General features: G+C 46.0%; 1 protein-coding gene across 1 annotated transcript; it reads left to right on the forward strand.

Annotated features, from left to right (window-relative positions):
• The first annotated feature begins 2,354 nt into the window (after window positions 1-2,354).
• Window positions 2,355-6,427, forward strand: LOC147885836 (disease resistance protein L6-like). Its single transcript, XM_087396281.1, has 4 exons — window positions 2,355-3,033; window positions 3,174-4,254; window positions 4,511-4,701; window positions 4,828-6,427. The coding sequence occupies exons 1-4, from the start codon at window positions 2,546-2,548 to the stop codon at window positions 6,239-6,241; spliced, it is 3,174 nt and encodes a 1,057-aa protein (XP_087252407.1). The 5' UTR covers window positions 2,355-2,545; the 3' UTR covers window positions 6,242-6,427.
• The last annotated feature ends 13,250 nt before the right edge of the window (window positions 6,428-19,677 follow it).

Here is a 19,677-nt window from a genome sequence, read left to right on the forward strand (position 1 = left end):
ACATGACGGCTTCATCAAGAGTTCAACCATACGAAATCTTTATACTAGGAGGAGGAGCGGTTCAGTTATCAGTATCCTAATTGTCGAATCTATGTGTTATTTAATAGCCACAACAATCGAACAGTTGTATGAGCTCCGATATCAACTCAAAAAGCAAATTGAAGGGTTGAGAGATTACAAAAACTCACACAAGTTCTTGAACATTACAGTGTGATGGATAATGAAGGTAGACATGCCCAGATCACGCCCAATGATGACATAGAAGCCTTTGTTTGGTCTTTGGATCTAGACGGCGTAAAAAGTAAACATTATATAGTTGCGTTGGAGAAGCTGACACGATTGGGTTTTCTCTTAGGCTTGATTTACTATATTATGCCTTTTTACTTATGAGATTGAAGGATGTGCCTACATCAAAACATTGGGTTATTGCACGCCATGCAATCCTTTACCTCCAGAAAACAAGTAAGCTTGAACTAACATATGATGGGTCTACTACAGCTGTAGAAATACATAGCGACGTTTCATGGTTGGGAGACCCAATGTCATGCCATTCGTTGCTTGGCTATTCTTGTACATTGGTTGGGGGTGTTTTTAGTTGGTTGTGTGGTTTACGTGAGGAGGTTGCAATTAATAAAATAGACTGCTACTTACACGGCCTCGTAATGGTCTCAAGAAATGTTGGGTGAACAATTGATACATTGCTCTTTATGGGTTTACAACAAGAAAGTCCAATACCAATCTATGGCATCGACCCAACATCAATTAAACTTGTTTTGAAATTAGTCAATGGGACCATGCATCGACAATGTTACCCGTACATGAGTCCATTGGTCGATATGTTTTCCTTGGGAAAGACACAGGTGAACCAAATAGGTGGCAACAATGCACTGGGTGCTAGTATTTGTAGGGACAATGACGATGAGCAAGGCATGGAACTCTGTAATATAGTTTATGATTAAAGACATTCTAATTTAGTTGTTGCTACTATTACATCATTCGATTGTTTGGAGTACTGTACCTTCAAACTATATATTTTTCTTGGACGTGCTCCCAACGAATGTTTGTGGTTAATGATGCTACAAATTTACTCTTCTTTTTATACATTGTCAGATCTGCAATGCTTCGCTATGTCGTTAACGCACTACAGCGCTTCACTGTGTTGTTAAAGCACTACAATGCTTCGCTGTGTCGTTAAAGCACTACATTGCTTCACTATGTCCTTAAAGCACTACCTAACAAAATGTAACGAAGCACTGTCGTTCAAGCACTACATTGCTTCACTATGTCCTTAAAGCACTACCTAACAAAATGTAACATAGCCTTTAAAAACCTTGTTTTTTTTAAATCTCATCTTTTAGGATAAGGGTGCATTCATTGAGGGTTTTTTTTAAAATAAAATGGCCACGCTAGAATTTATTATATTGCACTAAAGAAAAATGTAACTACATCAAATAAAAGACCAAGAACGAGCGCTGAGAAGGAATCTTTGCAAACTTCAACCAGCAGGCTAGGAAACAATCACGCTATCACAAGTAGTAATAAGGCACAGAGAAAAGATACGTGAGTTGCAAGTGGTAATGACTCCTCTGGCGATTGTCTCTCTCGCTAATCCTCTTTGGTCTCTCTCTCTCTCGCCAATTCCCTCCTTCTCCCTATCGCTCATGCTTACCATTTCTCCATGCATATCAGACTCACCATGTCTCCCACTACCGCTCACGCTTACCATCTCTCCTTGCGTATCCTTCGCGATGGAAGGAAAAGATTGATGAGCGGGGCAGGGAAGATTTGGAAGGAATGAGCGGGGTAGGAGAGGAATCACAGAGAGGTGGGATGCAAAGCCAGGATGTGGGGAGAAGGAAAGGAGGAGGAGATGGCGAAGAGGATGCTGGTCAGGAGAACAATGTCGGAGGCAGGGGGAGACAGAGAAGCGAAGGAACACGTGGGAGTTGCCATAGCGATCGCCATAGCTCAGGGCGAGGAGGAGGGCTTGCTGGAGGAGAGGTAGGGAGGCAGGGAGACGGAGGCAGAGCTGTATGGGAATTTTGTAGGCAAAATTAAAGAAATGTTGCCATAGGTTTGAAGGGAATCAGAGTTGTGTAGTGCATACATGGAACCTTTGTGTGCAGCTGGTGGCGCTGCTCGTTGGTGCATGCAGAGAATTGAGAGCGCACAAAAACTTCAGAGAGTCGAAGGACTAGACTTCCGGTGATCAGCAACCGATGCCGACAAGTGTCCTTGAAGGCCGGGAGGGTGCTTTGGTGGCAATGGACTTTAGAGCAGCTCCCTAGCACGTTCCGCGGGAAGGTGGAGTGCAATATTCGAATCTAGAGATACACGCTTCTGATCATCATCCTGCCATTACTATATGTTTATGGGCAACAGATTTTCCACTACCTTGAATTTCTTGCCTCAGATCGATCTTGCCTCCGTTTGCGAACTCTTCTGATTGATTTGCTCAGAACCTACACGCAGATCCTCTTCTCGGAAGGATCTTGCAAGCATTCCTACTGATTTGCCGCACTTTAGATCGACAGCCTAAGAAGATATGGCTTATACACCTTTTGATTCCCCTATGGCCTCTCATGTCGTGTTCATCAGTCATCGTGGAATAGAAATGAAGCGTGGGTTTGCAGATTGTCTTTACCATTCTCTCAAGAGCCGTGGGATCAGTGCATTTCTAGACCTGGAGGAGCTTCCCATAGGAGATGACGTTCGCCCGTTCATGCTAGAAGCTGCTAGGAGCGCAACCATTCAAGTGCCGGTCTTCACTAAAATTTACGGAAGCTCGCACTGGTGCCTGAAAGAGCTTGTGATTATGATGGAGAGTAAGTGGAATCACCACGGCAAGGTGATTCCGGTTTTCTATGATGTGAAGCCGGAAGAATTGCGGATGGAAGACAATGGACCGTTTGCACAGTATTTCGAGGAGCATTTGCAGGACTGCAAGCACGACGAGGAAGATGTGAAGCGGTGGAAAGATGCTTTGGAGAAGGCCTCTTGGCTTGAGGGCTTCCGGCTGGACACCTATAACGGGTAACAAGCTGAATTCAGCTTTGTTTTTGCATCGATGTTTTCTTCCGGCTGAGCTGATTTTATCTAATTAACTGCAAATGTTTCAACGGAAGGTCCGGTACGATTGGTACTCACATATATGCGTTGCTCTCAATGTGCAGACGTCAAGGGGCGTTGATCGAAGATCTTACAGCGAAGATAGGGAAGGAGATATATGAGCACGTTTCCGTGGGTCAGGTAGTGCCTAAAGAGATTGGGTTGGACGCCAAGGTCCATGATGTCGTGGAGCGGTTTCGTTTGCAGGAGGAGGAAACTGTGTACTTTCTTCTGCTTTGGGGTATGGGTGGCATTGGCAAGACCACTCTTGCACGAGCTATTTACAACCGTCATCAGAAGGACTTCGAAGGAGCCAGCTTTGTGGAGAATTGCGGGGGCGAGAAAGAGATTCTAATTCAAGATCGCCTTCGTAAAGATTTGCTGCTCGATAAGAATGTCATGGTGTACGATATTGCAAGAGGGCGCCAATGGTTACAGGATGGCTTGAGGAAGAAGAAGGTTTTGATCATATTAGATGACATGAAGAATGACTTCGGTTCTGTTCAGAACATTATAGATTTGACATGTCTTTGCCCAGGAAGTCGAATCTTGGTAACATCTAGGGACCAAAGAGTATTTCCTCACAAAAGATTGTTCTCCCATGTCTTCGGGGCTGAGCGATACGAGCTACCACTGATGGGCTACAATGAGTCCCTGCAACTTTTCTGTCTTCACGCTTTCGAAAGGCCTTTTCCAGATCCAGATTTTGAGAAGCTAGCAAGAAAAGTTGTGGAAGCTTGCGATGGGCTTCCCCTTTCCTTGGAGGTGCTTGGTCGCCATCTTAGCACCATGGAAGAAAAAAAGGAATTGTGGGAAGAAGCTTTGAACAAGCTAAGGCGGAACAAGTACAAGGGCATATCGGGCAGGCTGATGATTAGCTACGAAGCTCTAGATGAGGATGAGCAGCAAATGTTTCTAGACATAGCTTGCTTCTTGATCGGAGAACACGAGGAGAGTGCAAAATACTTTTGGGTAGATTCATGGAGAAGTGATCTAAATACGCTGATACAACGGTGTCTAGTGAAAGTGGATGAAGACAAGCACCTGACTATGCATGATCACCTGAGGGACTTGGGGAGAGATCTCAGTACAGGGACACGGCTATGGAATGATGAGGACGTGCAACGAGCGTTAACCAATCAAGAGGTATATATTTTTCTGTGCTCTGCAAAATCCACATTGGTGTTACAGGTAAGTGACCTTGAGAGCAATTAGGATCCGTCACCTGAATAGCATATTATGCACTGCAGCATGATAGTATTAGCGGACCGAATTATGAGAGGAGGCCTTGATCACGTGTCCCAAAGAGGAATGAAAGGAAGTGAAATGATGGTTGGTGTTCGTTGTGATCATGATACTACTGTTAAGAATGAACTCTTTGTGATGGTCTTCATGATTGCAGGGTCTTGATCAAATCCGAGGGCTCGCCACTTCCTTGCCTTCGTTGGATGCATCTGTACTTTCCAAGATGCGATCGTTGCAGCTCCTTTTCTTAGATGGCACAGTTTTGAATGGTGACTGCAATGGAATTAAGCTCAAAATTAGGTGGCTGAAGTGGTCGGACTCTGCTTGTGCCTTAGAATTTATAGGAAGGTTGGATTTATAAATTATTTGAAGCAGCTTGGTGTTAATAATCTGGCTGCTTTGAGCTGCCCAAATTGAAATATTGAGTCTTATTTTGGGAATTTGCAAGTGCTTGATCGCATCTTATTTTGGCAGGCTTATGGAACTCCGGACCCTTTACATTGACAATTGCACCTTTCGCCCTTCTTCGTTTGACATTGAAGTGGATGAGTTTATTGAGCTGCGGGAAGGTGTTGGCTTTTTTGAAAAGCTAGGTGCATGTGTGTCAGAAATCACGAAGTGTCTTTGTTCATTCGGGCAAGCTGGTTCTTTTGAACGTTTGGAAGAGTTGGATGCATCCAAGTTAGAAATCACCAAGCTACCTTCTTCATTTGGGCAGCTGAAGAGCCTACAAGCATTTAGCATTACTCGGTGTGACGTGCTGAAGGAATTGTCCGAAAATTTCGGCTCTCTTGAACGTTTGGAAGAGTTCCGAGTATACTTGTCAGGAATCAGCAAGCTTCCTTCTTCATTTGGGCAGCTGAAGAGGCTACGGGTGCTTAGCATTAATCAATGTGAGAATCTAAATGAGCTGTCGGAAGATTTCGGCTCTCTTGAGAGTTTGGAAGAGTTGGATGCATCTGACACAGCAATCACCAAGCTCCCTACTTCATTCGGGCAGCTGAAGAGGCTACAGGTGTTTAGCATTAATGAATGTGAGAATCTAAATGAGCTGTCGGAAGATTTTGGCTCTCTTGAGAGTTTGGAAGCGTTGGATGCATCTAACACAGCAATCACCAAGCTCCCTTCTTCATTCGGGCAGCTGAAGAGGCTACGGGTGTTAGACATTAACTATTGTTTGGGGCTGAAGGAACTGTTGGAAAATTTTGGCTCTCTTGAGAGTTTGACATTCTTGAATGTATCCAACACAGCAATCACCAAGCTCCCTTCTTCATTCGGGCAGTTAAAGAGGCTACGGGTGCTTGACATTAACGGATGTGAGAATCTAAACGAGCTGCCAGAAGATTTTGGCTCACTTGAAAGTTTGGAAGAGTTGAATGCATCCTATTTAGAAATCACCAAGCTCCCTTCTTCATTCGGACAGCTGAAGAGGCTACGGGTGTTTCACATGCAAGGGTGTGCAGACTTGGAGGAGCTGCCTGAAGATTTTGGCTCTCTTAAAAGTTTGGAAGAGTTGGATGCATCTCAGACAGCAATTGCCAAGCTCCCTTCTTCGTTTGGGCAACTGAAAAGGCTACGAGTGTTTCGCATTCAAGAGTGTATGGATTTGGAGCTATCAGAAGATTTTGGCTCTTTGGAAAGTTTGGAAGAGTTGGATGCATCCTTCTCAGCAATCACTAAGCTCCCTTCTTCATTCGGGCAGCTGAAGAGCCTACTGGTGTTTCGCATTGAAGGCTGTTGGAAGCTGGAGGAGCAATCTCTTGAGAGCCTAGAAGAGTTGTATGCATCCAACTCAGCAATCACCAAGCTTCCGTCTTCATTCGGGCAGCTCAAGAAGCTACGGGTGATTAAAGGGCTAAATGACCTTGCCGGAAGGTCGTTTTTTTGACGGAATTCTAAGAGTATATGGTGGAACATGGTGAGAGAGAGAGAGAGAGAGAAAGAGAGATGCCATTATTAATGTCCACAAAAGACTCAATTGGTTCTATGAGACAAGGGATGACCTTTGTATCAATATACAACTTCTAGCTCTAGGATAGTTATCAATCAATTGATCTTTATGTGCACTAGTAGATCTAGAGCAAAGAAGCTCTAGCATATGTTTATTCAAGTCTTCATGATGGTTGCCATAGCTATCAATCATAGCTCTTCATGTGCATTGGTAGATTATGTTTATTCAAGTCTTCGTGATGGTTGATTTTGTTAGATCTTTAAATATCCCAGTCTATATCCCACATTGATGAATGAGTGGATACAGGTAAGCCTGCAACGGTAGTACAACCTACACTACTTGGTTGTTATGTTAGATCTTGAGATACAGTAATCTGTAGCCTATGTAATTCCTGGTTTGTTACGTCTTCATCGCAATCAACTTGTAGATTGCATTGGTTCCTCTTTTTGTTGAATCCTCATGAATGTTCGTTTGTTGCTTATGTCTTTTTTGGGTTGTGTCATGAAGCTTAGCTTACGTCAAATGTTTCATTTCAGTATATCTTTATGTACACTTGAGTTGTTTTTTGTGGTGTTAGATCTTTAGATATGTTAGTGCAATTCGTTAAATTTCTCCATAGCTTCAAATTTTTGTTGCATTGGTCTTGAAACCTTGTTAAATGTCATTGCATACATTGTTTGTGGAATTTTGACTTTTAGTATTTAGTTTTTGTTAGCCTTTTGGCTATATTAATTTTCTTAGTCACTTAGTTTTAGTTGCAATGTATTCAACGATACATTGCTGGTATTATGATAATTCTTTCTATCTTAAATGGTGCATCGCCCTATCAGCTAGATTTAGATTTAGATGCTCGTTTGGGAGAGACTAAAATGAAATCGTTTAGACTTCACAAGTACTTGTAGCTTGAATGAAGAGATTTGGACTACTTTTTGATTAGCCTTCTCCTTTAGTGCTAGCCTTCGTCATGGCTAAGTTTGCCCTTCACCTTCGGAGTGCCGACAGAAACTCAATACGAAGACTTTATATAAATGGATGCTCAAGTATGTGTGGGTGTGTGGATTTGTATGTGTGAGAGCATACTTTTATACTATGGTCTACACCCACTGTTGGGCGCTGATGACGTTAGTGGGGATGTCATAGTAGCTAGTCTCTGCTATGCCTGATGGAGTTTATGGTTTTCAATCTTATAAGTGACTCTCGTGAGATTGAAACTGCACTATGTTGTGTTTTTAGAGAATGAGTTTGGGAATGTTCTTGGATTCATCTAGGTATATACATTGATGGCTAATCTTCGTAATGGCCACAGTACTTGTTTGAATATTACTTGTTTCCATTAGTTATCTTAGTTGGTTACCTTTATTCGCATTGCTTTTTAAAGATCCGATTTGGCTATTCTTCATAATGGATAAAGCACTCCTCTTTGAGTTTTGATTCATGTTGTTGGCCTGCCCTCTGGGTAGCCTTAGCATCGACCTGTTTTTTGCAAAGCAGAAATTAACAATTATTTAATTTTGAAAAAAAAACCATTTGTCTATTGGTATGTGCCATTGAATGTTAGTGGTTGGTGGTGTGTACCATTGAATGGGATCCTTGCAGGTGTTCCCATGAGGCCCTCCCCATACCTCTCCTAGCGGCCATGTGTTGTAGACTCCTTCTTTTGAGGTGCAATCCCCATAGCCTGCCTCTCCTCCCGAAACCTCCGGTTGCCGCTTCTCGCCTGCCCAAAAACCATGCAGCCCACCTGGCCAAATACCTTGCAGTGCCAAATGAAAATTTTGTTGCAACTCGCCATTTTCTCGTGCCATGAACACCTGCAAACTTCCTTCCGCTACGAATCCTCCAAATGCCTCTCTTGCGACAGTCTCCTTCCCAAACACCCCCCCCCCCCCAACTCCTTCTTGCATCCACCTTCACGTACTTGACCTCGTGAACCTCCAGCGTCGACCTCCACGTCTGCCCTACACTCCTTCACGTGAGCTCCCACTTCTAAATGTGATACTTGCAGTAAGAAAGAAGCTCAACGTTAGGGACGCACATGCAAAAGGCAACACATCAACACACGCAAAAGCCATCATATGAAGAAGAGAGCGCCTTGCTACAATGTTGCGCACACCTTGCAAACGCCCTGGAGCTTTTGGCAAGCAGAGGCTTGCAAACTTGGTGGAGCTATCAAACTTGGTGGAGCTATGGGGAGGCAACGAGCTTGAGCAATGGGGAAGCAGAGGCTTGCAAACAGCAAGCAATGGGGAAGCAGAGGCTTTCGCAACATGCTGGCGAGGAGGTGAGTTGAGGATGAGGCATCGAGGGTGGCGGGAGGAAAGGCTTTGGCAGGAGCTTGGGTGGTGGGAGGGAATAAGAGGCAGACCTCCAGAGATGGCTATTGGCTACTCCATACATGCCTTGTCACGCCTCAGTGGCTCTTCATGCCACGTTGACTAAACCTTGGAGTGGAGGTGGGGGGGGTGTCACGAGGGCAAAGTTTCCATAAATTTTTTTCTCTTTTCTCTTTTCCTTTGCTCCCGAGTTTGGTCCCCTACCGGGATCCCAAAGTACCTGCTTGACCTCTGGTTTTGCAACTGCCTTGCTGAGGGAAACTCCACCTGACTGTCCTTCACCTTCACAAAGGTTCCCTGGTCAACAGAGGCTTAGAAGAATTGACTAGAACTCCTTCCGAGAGCTACGGCTATGAAGAACCTCTCCTTCGCATAAAGCTTGCTGAAGCGCCGTGTAGCAAAAGTAATGACTGCTACCTGCTCAGGAAACTCAAGACAAGAGGGGGAACACGCCTGTGAAATCTAATTCCAAAAGCCCCAACTGTGGCTAGTTGAGACTAACTTTAGCAAACCGGAACTAAACTAGCAGAACCACCAAAATGAATTGGCTTGCCTCCAAACTTAATGGACTGTCAACTTTCCAAAAGGAAATGGGTGGACGCAAGGTGCCAACTCTTGGTTGATGAAACTAGGTGATCCCACTTAGTTATATTAAGTACTTACCTGAACGTGGGCGCTCCCAAAAGGTTTACGCGTCACCGTGCTCGGAATTGAACACAGAACCGTCGGGATCTCCCACGCAGCGCCTAACGTTGGGCTAGCCACGGAGCCTTGTCTTGGTTAGTGCAACCAAGTGGGGCTCCTTGGCTATAACGTGTTCTTGAGAGAGAAGTAAAAGGGGGTCAGCCACCTCGTCGACTCTTGCCTCCCACTCCCGAAATCGAACCCTTGACCTCTGCACTGTAACTCCGAATACTTCACGGCCCGGCTAACCACCGGGGCCGTGGCCTTGGTTGCATATTGTTCTTGCCCTTATGCTTTTATAGCAGCATTGGGACCTTGGAGCTATGGTGACCTCCCAGCCACCATGCACACATCGAAATGCAGGATTGTGGTGTCGCACGGCTCCTGTAAATAGAGGGGAAGTCGAGGGAAGAGTTTGGTGCACAATGGTCCGCGCTGTCAATCGGGAGGACGCTCCTCGACTTTTCCATCTAGATCTGTTGATGGATTCCATTGATAGGCTAGAACTCCGTCGAGTTCGTTCTTGCAATCCGAGGCACGGCTATAATCACGGGCCCGGCCTTGTGATCTTGTTGGCGAGGCGATGCTCTGTACCAACGGGCTCGCTAAGTGGAGCTTTAGAACTCCTTAGCTGAGCCTTCACGACTAGTACGTGACGGAACTACAGTTCCGTCAGTTTTCGTTCGTCAACGGTGACACTCAAAGACTCTCGTCTGGGCTCCACGGTCCTACAACTTGGTAGGTGAGATGCTTAGAAGGGTCTTTAGTCCCTCACGAGATCCTGGACCCAATGGTTTAGTACATGGGGCGCACGGCTCTTTGCATCGGCCAATATACCTTCTGAGACAGCACCTCAACGATCACTGCGCCTCCCTCAAGCTAGCAAACGAGCTGCCCATTGGTAGGCTCCCTCCTTAGGCCAAAGGGAAGCCCTGGCTCAAAGGTAAGCCCTCTAGAGCGATGGTTGGGAATCCAATCACACCATGGGCTGCTCCCCTTGGTTGGGTCCTAAGGTTATGTCAAAGGGCTACTCCCCCTTGACCCAAAAGAGGGCAAGGATTTTCTCCTTACTGTTGATATCGAATCCAAAGGTGTTGATGGAGGGGTGGACTGAGACTCAGTCCCTTGTCATCGGGCCACCCGTTACATTCCCCCCCTTTTACTCTTACTCCCCCGCTTCTTTGGAAAGGGGTGTGAATCATTGTAGCCGTGCACGATGTCCACGAACCGCCATAGAGAAGGTTTTGTCCTCCATGAGTCTTCACTTGAAGGCTGCTCCCTCTAGTGACAATGGTACAGCCTGTTAGGCCCGAACTGATTCGGTCTATCACGGTGTGCCATGATACTCTCAAGGTCTTCACCCTCTCCACGATCCATTACGAGAGCTGGACCTCTATTCCGCTGCTCACAGGCTGGATCATCATCTTCATGAGCACCCTTCAACATGGAAACATGAAAGGTGGGATGAATGTGTAGATGGGGAGGAAGTTGTAGACGATAGGCCAGCTTGCCTACTCTCTCAAGGATCTCATATGGCCCATCGTACCTTCGTGTAAGATGATCCGTGAGCTCCTTGGGCATGCTAAACTGCTCAGGGTTGAGTTTGAGATAGACCTTCTCGCCAACCTTGTACTCCACATGCCTCCTCTTCCTATCTGCAAATTTCTTCATCCTGTCCTGAGCTCTACCTACCTGCTCCTGGGCAGATTTAAAGCCTTGTTACCCACTCCTCGTGGAAGGCACCACCTGCTGGAGCTACTCCCCCTGCAGTAGGTAACACTGATGCTTCCCCCAGAACCAAAGGTTGATACCCATAGGCCAACTCGAAGGGGGAAAACCCAGTAGATGAATGCTGCCAACTGTTATAGCAGAATTCTGCTGCATCTAGATGAACATACCAGTCAGTTTGATCTCCTTGGACATAGTGCCTGAGAAAGTTCTCCACAAATTGGTTTGTCTTCTCAGTTTTCCCGTCAGACTGAGGGTGATATGAGCTGCTAAACGCGAGCTTCGTCCCACACATTGCAAACAGAGTGCTCCAAAAAGTGCCAGTAAATCTCCCATCTCTGTCAGACACGATCTCCTTCTGTAGCCCATGGTGTTTGACTACAAACTTAAAGAAGAGCCTTGCTGTTGCTTGGGCATCCAAAGTACCCTTGTATGGAATGAAGTGGGCAAGCTTTGTGAGTCTAGAAACCACCACAAATATGCCCGTGTATCCCTCACTGTTCGGTAGACAGGTTATGAAGTCCATGGAGACACTCTCCCATGGTTTGGACGGAATGTCTAGGGGTTGAAGAAGCCCTGCTGGTTTCATCCTTTCAGCCTTGTCTTGCACACAAATGTGACAAGTCCTCACATAGGCATCCACATCCCTCTCCATTAGTGGCCACCAAAAGTTTTTTGAGAGCAACTCAAGAGTCTTTTCCTATCCTGGATGGCCTGCCCACTGTGGCTCATGATGCTCTTGGATCATCCTCTTTCTCAAGCCTCCACGCATGGAACATAAACTCTACATTGCTTGAAATAGATGACCCCATCACGTACCTCGATGTGTGCCTGCTTTGCTTCAGTCCCAAGTACCTTCTTGGCAAATTCATCCTCTCCATACCCTGTTTTGATTTCCTCCAAAAGTGTTGGCCCATGCAGAATCTGGACTGCAGCCAAGTAGGGCATTCGAGAGAGGGCATCCGCCACTACATTCTCCTTGTCGGGCTTGTACTTGATCTCGAAGTCGAAGTTGGCTAGAAAATCCTGCCACCTTGCTTGCTTGGGAGACAACTTGGGCTGTGTCACAAAATAGGATGTCGTGACAATATCTGTGAAAACAGAGAATTGATTGCCCAAGAGGTAATGCTTCCAAGTCCTCAAGCAATGCACCACCGCAGTCATTTCCTTGTCATGAGTAGGGTCACGGGTCTCCCTATCAATCAGCTTCTGACTCTCGAAGGCTATAGGATGCCCGTCTTGTAGGAGGACACCTCCTATGGCAAAATCTGAGGCATCTGTCTGCACTTCAAAGGGTCTCTCAAAGTTTGGAAGTGCTAGGACTGGTTGGCTGCTCATAGCCTCCTTCAATTTCTGAAAAGCATTCTCATGCTTAGGACCCCACTTCCACAGTGTGTCTTTTCTTGTGAGATTAGTGAGAGGAGTTATGATCTCACTGTACATACCAATGAATATCCTATAGAAAGAGGCTAACCCATTGAATGCCTACACATCATGCACACTCCTTGGGGTAGGCCACTCTACTATAGCTTTCACCTTGCTCTCATCCATCATGAGCTTTCCTTGGCTCACTTTGAAACCCAGAAAATGGATGGTCTCTCTTGCAAAATCACACTTACTCTCCTTCAGAAACAACCTATTTGCTCTCAGCCTGTCAAGCACCTCCCTCAAGTGCTTGATATGCTCCTTGATAGTCTTGGAATAGATGAGAATGTCATCCAAGTAAACGACTACACACTCATCTAGTAGGTCACGGAAAATACCATTCATGAGTGTTGAGAAGGTCGTCGAGGCATTGGTTAACCCAAAAGTCAGAACCTTCCAATCATATGAGCCATGCTTGGTCCTCATAGTGGTCTTTTCCACATCAGCTTCTGCAATTCTGATTTGATGGTACCCGGACCTTAGATCTATCTTTGTGAAATACCGTGCATGCACTAGAGAATCAAATAACTCTCTCATGTTGGGAAGGGGATACCGATTCTTAACAGTAACCTTGTTGAGGGCCCGGTAGTCCACACAAAGACGCAAGTCTCCTTCCTTCTTCTTGACAAAGAGAACGGGTGCTCCGTATGGGGATTTTAAGGGCTGGATAAATCCTGCCTCAAGCAACTCTTGCAACTGCACCTTCAGCTCCTTGTTCTCTTCTTGTGACAACCGGCTCCTTGTAATTTCTCCACCAAAGCTTAGCATCGTCCACCAAGTAGGTTGAGGCATGAAGCACTTGCTCTTGGGGCTCGACTATCTTGGCAAGGGCAAGGTATTGTTGCATGTCATAGATGAAGTTCTCCAATACCTTTACCTCTCGTGCGCCCTTGTATGGTTCGGGCTCCTTGAGCTTGACCTGATGCCTTCCGGATGGTTCGACCCCATCATCCTTGATTAGCTTGCTCGTCACATGAGCAAGCTCTATCTTTGCTTTTGAGAGTTGCTGCTATAACAAGGCCTGCAACTCACTAAGAGCAAGCTCTATGGCCTCAAGCCTTGCGTCATGTTCTCGGAACTTGATCTTGGTCTGACTCCTAGTATTGCTTGGCTCAGCACCATTTACCTCATTTGAATCACCCATGATGAGAAGATGGCCTTGGAATGGGCTAGACTGTCTGTTTGAGAAAATACAGATGGTGGGAGAAAACTGTCAACTTGCTTGACTTCCCAAAAACCTATCAAGCTGATACCTTTGGTGAACTGACTCTGCTCAGTTCCTTCAGCTCTGATACCACTGTCACGAGGGCAAAGTTTCCCTAAATTTTCCTTTGCTCCCCGGTTTGGTCCCCTACCGGGATCCCAAAGTACCTACTTGACTTGTGGTTTTGCAACTGCCTTGCTGAGGGGAACTCCACCTGATTGACTATCCTTCACCTTCACAAAGGTTCCCTGGTCAACAGATGCTCAAAAGAATTGACTAGAACTCCTTCCGAGAGCTACAGCTATGAAGAACCTCTCCTTCGCATAAAGCTTATCGAAGTGTCGTGTAGCAAAAGTAATGCCTGCTACCTGCTCGGGAAACTCAGGACAAGAGGGGGAACACGCCTGTGAAATCTAATTCCAAAAGCCCCAACTGTGGCTAGTTGAGACTAACTTTAGCAAACCGAAACTAAACTAGCAAAACCGCCAAAATGAACTGGCCTGCCTCCAAACTTAGCGAACTGTCAACTTTCCAAAAGGAAATGCATCCACCCACACCCACGCAGAGAATTGAACCCACAACCTCTTTCCACGCACACGAGGTGCCAACCACTGAGCCAACTCTTGGTTGGTGTAACTAGGTGATCCCACTTAGTTATATTGAGTACTTACCCGAACGCGGGCGCTCCCAAAAGGTTTGCACATCACCGCGCTTGGAATCGAACACAGAACCGTTGGGATCTCCCACACAGCGCCTATCGTTGGGCTAGCTTGTCTTGGTTAGTGTAACTAAGCGGGGCTCCTTGGCTATAACATGTTCTTGAGAGAGAAGTAAAAGGGGGTTGGCCCCCTCGTCGACTCGGCCTTGCCTCCCACTCCCGGATTCAAACCACTGACCTCTGTGCTGTAACTCCGAATACTTCACGGCCCGGCTAACCATTGGGGCCGTGGCCTTGGTTGCGTATTGTTCTTGCCCTTATGCTTTTATAGCAACATTGGGGCCTTGGAGCTATGGTGACCTCCCCGCCACCATGCACACGTCAAATTGCCAGATTGTGGTGTCGCACGGCTCCTGTAGATAGAGGGGAAGTCGAGGGAAGAGTTTGGTGCACAATGGTCCGCGCTGTCAATCGGGAGGACGCTCCTCGACTTTTTCGTCTAGATCCGTCGATGGATTTCGTCGATAGGCTAGAACTCCATCGAGTTCGTTCTTGCAATCCGAGGTGCGGCTATAATCACAGGCCCAACCCTGTGATCTTGTTGGCGGGGCGACGCTCTGTACCAACGGGCTCGCTGAGTGGAGCTTTAGAACTCCTTAGCCGAGCCTTCACGACTAGTACAGGTCCTACAAATTGGTAGTTGAGATGCTTAGAAGGGTCTTCACTCCCTCACGAGATTTTGGACCCAATGGTTCAATACATGGGGCGCACGGCTCTCTGCATCGGCCAATATACCTTCTGTGCCTCCCTCGAGCTACCAAACGAGCTGCCCAGGCCAAAGGGAAGCCCTGGCTCAAAGGTGAGCCTCCGAAAGGACCTGCACACTCAGAACTCATCGAAGGGAAGGAGAGGGCTGAACGAAAACCATCTACCCCTACACTTAGAGGATCAAACCCACAGAGCAGAGAGACAATGAAAGAGCCACTTGTATTCCAAAAGAAAGAGGCCCTGTGGTCAAAACGCCACAGGGTGAAGATTACATTGAAGCATCTCTCAAATGCATTGATCCTCACAACACTCTCTCAGGATTCTGGATGGAGCTCACAGCTCTCGTTTCATCTCCAAGCTACCCTCTGGCAGTCGTCTTTCGAATTTCGAATCCTTGTGTTTGTGAAGTGTGTTGATTTTTGGAGGGAGTCTTCCCTTGGTTCAAACGACCAGCTGCCGCTCTTCAAGGCTGCCATTCCTCCTCAATCCTTTTTCTCCAACAGCCACTTGTCAAGAGCCAATCAATTCAAACTTAGCGTTTGAATTAAGCCCTCGAGAGCGATGGTTGGGAATCCAATCACACCATGGGCTGCTGGCGTTGGTTGGGTCGTAAGGTTATGTCAAAGGGCTGCTCCCCGGTGACCCAAAAGATGGATGTAGAATCCAAAGGTGTGGATGGGTGGACTGAGACTGAGTCCCTTGTCAACGCGTTACAGGGGTGGCCCCCCTAAACCGGCGTACGGCCGTATCTGTGACAGCGCCGCTGCAGACTCCAGGCGGCCCATCATTCATGGGGACCAACCGCACACCTCCAGAACCGCCAGTGACGGCGGTCTGTAGATGGACTGCCTCTAACAGGCAGCTTCTTCCTCCACTGCACCACGACCTCTACTTCTGTCCCTTCGAATCCCCGAAATGGCTCATACCTCCTTAGCTGGATTGGTCGGGCATTCTCCGACCAGTTTGTCTTGGGCAACACCGGAGCACGCACGGCCGAGGACAGAGGAAATGGCAGAGGAGGAGAGGCCGAGGAGAGGAAACCAGAGACGGAGCGAGGGGCAGAAGGCGATGAGCTCTCTGGCAAAGTAACGAGGAAGCTTCTTAGCCATGACAAACCAGGAGTCATTGGTGGTGGACGGGAGGGTGTGGCGCAGACAATTCCACGACTTGTAGACCAATCGAAGCTGAGCGAGTTTGAGCAGAGGCAGGGACGCGAGGATATGCAGGAGCAGGTGCTGGGGCAATCTTAACGCTCTTCTTCGTCTTTTTCTTCTTCTTCTTCTTCTGCTTCTGCTTGTTCCGCCATCGCCATCGCCAACACTGCTACTACTTCTTCTATCGTTCATCCCTCATTCCGATTGAGAAATCTGCCACCGCCTCTACTTCTATCCCTTTGAATCCCCGAAAGCCAACCTCTCCTCAGCTGTCTTCTTCATCACTGCTGCCCTTTCACCCTCCTCTCCAACGCCTACGTTCCCAAGCCATCCGTTCTGGCTCCAGCAAGAGGCCAACTCCAGCTACCTCTTCAAGGAGTTTCCCATCAACGCCACTGATGTCCCTTTGATTCTCACCTTCATCCCTGATTCTGCGAGTAACTCTTCCGCTTTCATCAATGTCTTGGAGGTTCTATCCATGCCGCCTAATCTCATTTGCGATGACACCAGCCCTTTGGGAGTGTACTCTCCTGCGCCCTTTGGAGTCCATGTAATTGGAATCCCTTACATGGCAGTGGAGATCATGTACAGAGTGGACGTGGGAAGTCCTTGGTCAATCCCTTAGATTATACGCCAAGACTCTACAAAACATGGCTTGCAAATGAAAGCTTCCTTTTTTCAGATGCAGGAGTAACAAGCCTCCCTACTGAATATTTTTCATGGTCTTTCTAAAATTTGGATCTTGTAAATGAAGCTCTTTCATAGCCTCCAAGTCTCGGTGATATGCTATGGTGACATTATTCGCTTTAGGCCTTCTAGATAAAGCATCCCCAACTCTGTTCTGAACTCTTGGAGTATAGAATATCTAAAAATGAAACATGGACATAAAATTTTCCCATTTCATCTGCTTTTCAGAGATCTTGGCCTGAGTCAAGAAATACTTGAGGCTTTGGTGGTCGGTCTTGACTATAAAGTCATCTCCAAGACTGTATTGCTTCCAAATATTTAAAGCATGAATAATTGCTAGCATCTCCCAAAAATATGTTGGCATCATGCATCCTCCTACTTTCATAACCTATAACCTGACCTTGATGATGGAGGGCAGCTCCCACACACTCTCCACATGCATCGCAATTCACATCAAACGGTTTCTGTAAATTTGGAACAACGAGAATAGGCTCCGTCGTTAGCTTTTCTTTGAGAGCATTAAAAATTGTCTTTTGTCTTTCTCCTCGAGTTCTCGCCACTTGAAAACTACATTCTTCTTGGTGGAGTCATGTAAGGGGGCTGCTATATCAACAAAGTGTCTGTAATAGAAACAAAGCCCAAGAAAGTTGTGTACTTCATGTACTGAAGTGAGCTCTGGCCATTCCTATATAGCTTTAATCTTGGGTAGATCCATCCGAATCCCTTCCTCGGAAGTAATGTGCCCAAGATAATAAATCTCATCGAGAAAGAATTCACTCTTTTTGGCATTGATAAAAAACTTATGATTTTTGAGTTCTTGAAACACAGTAGCCAAGTGCTCTTCTTCTGTCTTAGAAAAGACCAAAATATCATCAAAGAAAGTACTTGTAAAGAGCCTTAAGATATGAAAATTATGTTGATCATACGATTGAAAGTGGCAGGTGCATTGGTAAGCCCAAAAGGCATCACCAAAAACTCATAAAGTCCAAAAGTGGTTTGAAAAGTTGTCTTATGGACATCTTGTGGGTGGATCCCTATCTCATGATATCCACTTTTTAAATCAATATGGCTAAAAAGCGTGGCCCCTTTCAATCAGTCTAAACTATTATCTATACAAGGGATTGGAAACTTGTTCTTGACTGTCATTTTATTAAGAGCTATATAATCCACACACGTATGAAAAGAGCCGTCCTTCTTTTGAACTAAGAGCACTGGTAAACAAAAGGGTGAGGAATTGCACCTGATAAGTTCTTTGGAGAGCAAATCATGTACCTGTGCCATCATTTCTTCAGTATGGGCTGTGCTCACATGATAAGGCGACCGGTTTGGGGGCTGAGTTCCTGGAAGGCTCTCTATAACATGATCTTCAGGTCATTCAGGAGGAAGCTCTCCTGGTAGAAAATCTAAAAAGAAATCTTTCAGTTCAACATGGAAGTTGAATGCATCAAATCTCAGAGCTTCATCTTCTTTGGATAAATGCTTACTTGAGTTTGTACGTTGGGAAGCAATCCCGCTTGATACTTCCAAAGCTTCATCTTTTTTGAAATGTCTTTGAAGGGTGTGATCTGAAGATGAGCTGTCCAACACTTTTGATTATATGTCTCTATGGTGTCAGAGGCTACCATGCACACACTTTCCCAGGCAGTAAAAGATAATCAAAGAAATTCTTGGGTAGAAACTGCTATTAAAACTACTTCTTCAAGTCTTTCCACATCTTTGGAGCCTATTCTGCAACTAGCTCCCACTAATCATTGGCACTATTTGTCAAGTGAAGACTTACAATCTTTAACTTCGAGTTCTCGTGATAGTGCCCCGTTTTGAAGGCTATATCAAACTGGCGAATGAACTTGATTGGGCCTACTACAAAGCCTCTACTCCTTTTAAGGAGGCAAATGCTTACAGGTAAAGATGGGAGCCGGCCCAATGTGCTATGAAATTTGGGTGGGTGTGGGTCTTGGTTGTATGGTTCAAGCACTAGTCTAGGGTATGGGCCATATATATATATATATATATATATAGCGATTTTTGCTATTCCCATAGTTCACCTATGTCTGTAAGCCCGCTGAGTGCCCTGCACCTAACAGATGTCACTGAGGTCTCCCAGTGGCTGATGGATCCTAATAGCCCATTGAGTGCCCTACGCCTGACGAATGTCATCGAGGTATCCTAGCTGATGGATTCTGATATGAGCCTCACAAATGGATTCCTTTACTGAGGTCTCCCGATATGCACCTAGAATGGATCCTGATATGCACTTGATAGATGTCTTTGCTGAGTCTTTAGACCGTTGCTACAAAGGAAAGTAGAAAAACCACGCTTTGATACCACTGAAACCAAAAAGCATATGAAATCGCAATTCACTTTGGGATTGTGGGATAGTTCGCAATCAGCACGGGACTACTATGGAGTAAATCATGGTACCCGAGGTAGGATGCATGGTGCTAGAAATTATGTACATTTCTTGAGAAACGTGCTGAAGCTGTGGAAATCAGATCGCCAACAAGATAGAGTGTTGGGAGAGAAGGGTAAGAAGAAAAATATAGGACTAGAGCCTAGAAATAAGGGCTCCTGAAGGTCTTTAATGCAATAGAATAAGGCTCTGTACAGCTGGCTCACAAGAGCATGGACTAAGTACAATCTGTGCATTCTAGAGCTCTGAGGCTCTTCTTTTATAGACTTAGCCTCTAATCCGAAAGCAAGAGCTTTCTAATAAACTTGGGCTAACTTGTAGC

The sequence above is a fragment of the Dipteris shenzhenensis genome, chromosome 25, assembly GCF_047967505.1.
Source record: "Dipteris shenzhenensis isolate YYH24624 ecotype China chromosome 25, Dip_SZ_1.0, whole genome shotgun sequence".
Classification (NCBI taxonomy): domain Eukaryota; kingdom Viridiplantae; phylum Streptophyta; class Polypodiopsida; order Gleicheniales; family Dipteridaceae; genus Dipteris; species Dipteris shenzhenensis.